This window comes from Boleophthalmus pectinirostris, unplaced genomic scaffold (genome assembly GCF_026225935.1).
Source record: "Boleophthalmus pectinirostris isolate CB_2022bp ecotype Guang Dong unplaced genomic scaffold, ASM2622593v1 HiC_scaffold_4, whole genome shotgun sequence".
NCBI lineage: Eukaryota > Metazoa > Chordata > Actinopteri > Gobiiformes > Gobiidae > Boleophthalmus > Boleophthalmus pectinirostris.
In genome coordinates this window covers 14,297,894-14,303,287 of record NW_026571353.1, presented here as the reverse complement: position 1 = coordinate 14,303,287, position 5,394 = coordinate 14,297,894, and the positions used below count along the sequence as shown (strand labels likewise).

At 37.5% G+C, this 5,394-nt stretch overlaps 1 protein-coding gene across 1 annotated transcript; it reads right to left on the bottom strand.

The window, feature by feature from the left end:
* Positions 1 to 308: 308 nt before the first annotated feature.
* On the bottom strand, positions 309 to 5,036 carry atad1a (ATPase family AAA domain containing 1a). The gene is made up of 10 exons (XM_055162063.1): positions 4,940 to 5,036; positions 4,263 to 4,471; positions 4,081 to 4,179; positions 3,898 to 4,018; positions 3,614 to 3,814; positions 3,220 to 3,328; positions 2,958 to 3,045; positions 2,823 to 2,873; positions 2,475 to 2,650; positions 309 to 1,557 (listed from the first exon to the last, which is right to left on the bottom strand). The coding sequence occupies exons 2-10, from the start codon at positions 4,434 to 4,436 to the stop codon at positions 1,428 to 1,430; spliced, it is 1,149 nt and encodes a 382-aa protein (XP_055018038.1). The 5' UTR covers positions 4,437 to 4,471; positions 4,940 to 5,036; the 3' UTR covers positions 309 to 1,427.
* Positions 5,037 to 5,394: the final 358 nt, after the last annotated feature.

The following is a 5,394-nucleotide window of genomic DNA, read 5'->3' as shown; positions in this document are numbered from 1 at the left end:
TTTTTGTCCGAGCACAAATTATACCAGATTCTTGTATGGGAGCTTGTATAAACTAGTCTACACTGTATTGGGAGGCAGAAGTTCAGCAGAAAGTTAACTTTGTCTAATTCAAAAAGTTGGAGGTTCAATTGTTTGATTATTGGGTAGACACAAGAGTCTGTAAATATGAACAGAACTGAGTGGGCAACGCTTGTGTTGACATTAACACTTGACTGCTGCATCATATACAAGCTGTTTCATGTTGACTCACAAAAGACAAGAATGTCCTCGACATGAGGTCAGAAGGTTGATAAAACTCAGTACATAAATCATGTTTTACCCATAGAGGGTTTATTAGGAGGGTTGTGTATTCTTACATTCATAAACTGGGACCAGAGGTGAATGTGTCACATGCAGCAGTATTCGATCTTATTTAATCTAATACGGTTGTTGAATTATAGGTCACATTTCCAAACCCAACCATAACCACCTGTTTCTCAGAAAAGATCGAAGTCTGAGGCGACAGGGGCACTCTAACACTTATTTGTTTTCTTAGCAACAGCCTGACCTTTCACTGTCACCTGAGGTGCTCTAATGAAGAGACACAGATGTGGAAAAATTACCAAATAAACCAATAAGGCCGGCACAGTCTCACATGCAGCCTCTTAAATTCATTTCCTGTGCTAATGTTGTAAAGCCAAATGGGAGCTCACATTTCTGAGGCAGCGTGCCTGCCCAACACAGAGCAGTGCAGCTACGGCGCCCCCATGAGGTCATATTTAGATGTCCCTTTATGTAAAACATTGAATTGAAAGCTGGTGGTTCTCTTTGGCTATAGGGCAAACAATGAGCCTTTCATTTGAACAAAGAAAAGAAAAACATGTCATATAACTTCAGACTGACAGCTTGACAGTCCATCAAAGAGTTTCCCAACTCCTCCTCATGGACATAAAAATAAAATGGCACAAATAGCCCTGTGGGTTGCATCTGGCACTTTTCTGCCATTTTAAAACAAAAAAGGGTTAAATAAATAGCAATGATTACATTAAACATACTTAGACATAGACAACATACTTGACACTGGCATAAAATCAACTCGGTAATACAATACTGTAACAAGTGGCTCCTGATATACAGTACTACATTCTAGTGATACAATACAGGATAGTCTGAAAGAACATACACAGCATTTTTGTTCAGAAAGTTTGTTTGGCTCTAATAATTTCAAAAACATGGTGTTCTGTTACAATTATTTGCTGAAAAAATAACAGCTGAAACGAGAGAGTTTTTAAAATATGTGATCAATACCTAAAACAGTGATGTTTTGGAACTGCTCATTCTCTTACGCTCAGAACAAACACATGCATTTATTTCTGACCTCTTACTGGCTTTGTGTCTGCGTGGCGACAAACTGTAACTTTGTGTAAAACATGGTTGATGTGTTGTGATTAGTCCAGTGGCACATCTGCAGCTACAGGTGACATGATGACTGTCGCCCGTTTGGATTCCTTCATCTTGTCCAGTCCAAACAGGAGATCGAGTTGAGTTACTGGCCTCAAACGCCTTTCAGACACAGGTCTAAAAGAACAGACGTAACAGGTCAGTCCAGTACACCATAATAAGCAGAAAACTTTATGATTACAGCCTTAATAATGCATCTGAGAATAATATGCTCTTGCACTGCACCAAACTACTGAGAGCTCAGCTGTGCATTCACTGCTTGGAGTGGTGCAAGTTAAAAATACTTATTTTTTTGTAACAATGGCTTGTTTCAAGAGAGGTTCCAACAGTCACTTAGCAACAGCTGAAGACAGACATTGAAACTTTTAAAGGATATTTTTAAACCCTTTCAGCTTAATCACAGCTTGGGTATTCAATCAAAATCCAATATAATGCAAATCATGGAGAAACTGAATACTAGCAATAATTACAAGAACACTTAATAGAACACCTTTGGAGAGTCTTAATATGTATGGCAATGTTTTATCAAGATGCAAAAAAAACTCTATGTGGAATAAACACAAATCAAGCAAATTACTGTCTGACTATATACATAACATATGCATAATATATACATGAGCACTGGTCAGGATCTTTGTACCATATTTGATAGACATTGAGAGAAGTCATCTAGCAATCACAGTTAGCCCTAAAAAAAATCAATGTAATTTTCTTATGTCTAACACTAATTCAGATCTGTGTTAATTCTCCAATATACCCCACAGATTATTTTATATACTGAAAGGGATAATGTTGCACATCAACTTGTCAGCAGTTATAATGTTACACGTAACTGACAGACAAAAATGCACAAAGAATCAATTGTTAAAAAATAAAATACAAAACTATACAACACAAGTCTTGTGAAATATTGGACAAAGGTTTCATGTTCGAGCTCTACAGTGTGTTGCCAGCTATTGCCAGAGCACTGCACAGATGCTTAGAAAAAGAACAGAGAAGTTGGTGGGTGTTTTTTTCTGGTGTGTGAATCATACTTCTCTTCCTCCTCTTTGTCATCCTGAAGCTGCTGTGCGATCTGCCTCATCTGCTCCTTTCGGACATAGTCTCTCACACGGTACATAGCAGCGTCCCGGCACAGCTCCCGGAGGTCACTGCCACTGTACCCCTCGGTTTTATCTGCGATTTCTTTGAGGTTTATTGCATTGCTCAACTATGTAACAAAGACAGGCTATTAGTAATTTAGAACAGGTCCAAAGTGTTTTTGTATTTAGTTGAATGCTGTGGTTGTCAATCAAATATGTAATGTTGATTGTTTGTGTGAGGGGTTTCACCATGATTTGACTGGTGCATTTCACCTATTTTAAAAAAAGGTATTTTCTTACATTTTCGCCGGCTAAAATCAGGCGCAGGATCTCCTGTCTTTGCCTTACATTCTGTGAACAATAACATGATTTTGAATCTGAACTGAAAGTGATACAAGGGTGAATATTAAATAAAAATGTTTGCAAAGAACCTACTGGCAGTCCCACATGAAAAGTAGTAGGCATCCTGCGAAGAATGGCTGGATCCACATCCTGGGGCCTGTTTGTTGCACCCATTAACCATTACCTGGAAAACATGTTATAAAGCATATGTAAAATTTTATCATAAAAACATTCCCTTTTAAGGCTACTATTGAGTATTTGAGTGTTTCTAACAAACAACCAAATACCGCTGAAATACCAAAAGCGACTAAATATTGGTTTATAATACCATAATACCATAGTTTAGTTTGAACTGACCTGAGTTGTTGTGGATGTATCCAGCCCATCCCAGAGACTCATGAACTGGGCTTTCATCATAGCTGTGGCCTCATGGTCAAGACTGGACCGGTTCCTTAAAAATGACTCTAAAATGAACAGGAAACATGAATATTTGATAAATGAATATACAAAAAGATAACAGGGCTAATGTTGAAGCAGAATAAAGCTAATACTAATCTCAATTCATTTAATTGAATCTATTTAAATTTTCAGTAATACAAGGAACTTTATTAATTAAGTTGCAGTTTTGCAGGGACAAAAATTGCTGACATCTTGATTATTAAAATGCTAATAATGTCCAGAATATTTGCATTTTGGTTAAAATACAAAATGTAATCAGGTTAGATTGATTTCCTGTTGGATCTACTCACCAATTTCATCAATAAAGATGATGCAGGGTTGGATTTTGACAGCCAGTGAGAAAACAGCAGCGGTCAGCTTCTGGGACTCTCCATACCACATGTCAGTCAGAGTGGACGCCTGCAGGTTTATAAACTTACATCCAGATGCTCGAGCTGTGGCCTTTGCAATCATAGTTTTCCCACAGCCAGGAGGACCAAACAACAAAACACCTGCCCAGGATGTATACTGTATTTAAAACTTTATTAATAAAGTAATTAATTAGTTAATTAGGTAGCATGAGCTTAGCTGAAACCTTTAGGGGGTTGGAAAAGTTTGGATCCTGCCAGCAGGTGTCTTTTCTGAAAGGGCAAGATCACTGTGTCCTGAAGCTCATGCACAATTTCATCAAGACCAGCAATATCTCTCCAGGTCACCTGCAAAAACAAAATGTACATAAACCTCACAAAGAAAAGGCATTTAAGTTTCAACATTTTACCTTCATAGTTTGAGGATCAACAAGGTGAGATGCAATGTTCATTTCATACTCTGTCAGGCTGACTCCCTCGACACCAATCCTTTTCATCAGCTGCTCTGCCTGTAAAACATATATATATATATATATATATATATTTTTAAATACTTAACTATCTCTTCCCTAATTATACCCTATATCCTTACCCGTTTCTTGGCCTGATTTTTCTGCTTGTAAGTTGGATCCATAGCCTCCACCACCCATTTGATGCTGTAGTAAGTGGCAGCTCCAAAGATAGTCAGCCTGACTAGCATCCCCAGGACTTCATTTCGAGTCAGGGGCCTCAGGAGGGCCTCCCTGGGAAGATCTTTCAGCACCATCTCAGATCGTGTCAGTCCATTTATGTTACAGAGGACTTTGCCAAAACAAAAAAGAAAAAAAGAACGAAACTGATTATTACAAACTTTACAGATTCGTTGTGACTGCATTTTATAATGGTATTACAACAAGAATGAACTCATGATCAGCCTGTCAAACAAACGCAAGGACTCGGCTTTGAATGAGATGTACCTGATCTGCTACCATAAGACTGAATATTTGAAAAGTAGTCTATCACATTTTATCTGATTCACTTGTCAACAGGATGTAAAGCAAAGCTATCTCGAGACGCTGTCGGGAGACAAGTTCATAAGCGACTACAATAAATAATGTTATTTAAAATAATGATACTCCTCGGTATGTAATAACAACATTGTTGAGACAAGCTAACCTTGCCGCTAGTAATAAGGGCAACACATTAAAACACGCGTTCGAGGGCTTTAGTTTAGAAATTGTTGTAAATCATTCGATTATTTATTTGCAGCTTTCACATAAAAATACTCACGAAAAGAGCATCAATGCAGTGATGTCCTCAAAATACCCAAAGCAAAACCATTTTGAAGTACTAGCATCAGGGTGCCTCTTTGTTTGTGTCACGGGTGGGTACAAAAGCCAGTAGTTTAAGTTCCTACAAATATATTGTACTTTTAGTTATTTGCCTCTAGATGGCAGCAATCCCAAATCATTCGACAAAAAATTAGAACCATGGACAGCGACCCGTTTTTTATTGTTAACTTAAACGTTTTAAAGTCATATAAGATAGATTCTCAGGTCACAAACTTTCCACACTCCAAGAAAAATATTTCATCTGATTAAATTAGGACTATATCAGTTCTGAGGTCTTATATAAACCACAACATCAGGACAACATCATTGAGCTCTAAACTATCACTAAGATAAAAAACTAAACAAACAAACAAAAAAAAAAACTATAAAATCATGCTTTAACTACACAGTCAA

Bases quoted from the DNA above. Each gene is read 5' to 3' on its own strand.
- atad1a (XM_055162063.1), bottom strand. From the start codon at position 4,436: ATGGTGCTGAAAGATCTTCCCAGGGAGGCCCTCCTGAGGCCCCTGACT. The intron at 3,815-3,897 runs GTTTCAGCTAAG...CATCCTGGGCAG, and splicing joins ACTTTTCCAACCCCCTAAAG to GTGTTTTGTTGTTTGGTCCT. The intron at 3,329-3,613 runs GTGAGTAGATCC...TGTTCATTTTAG, and splicing joins CATCTTTATTGATGAAATTG to AGTCATTTTTAAGGAACCGG.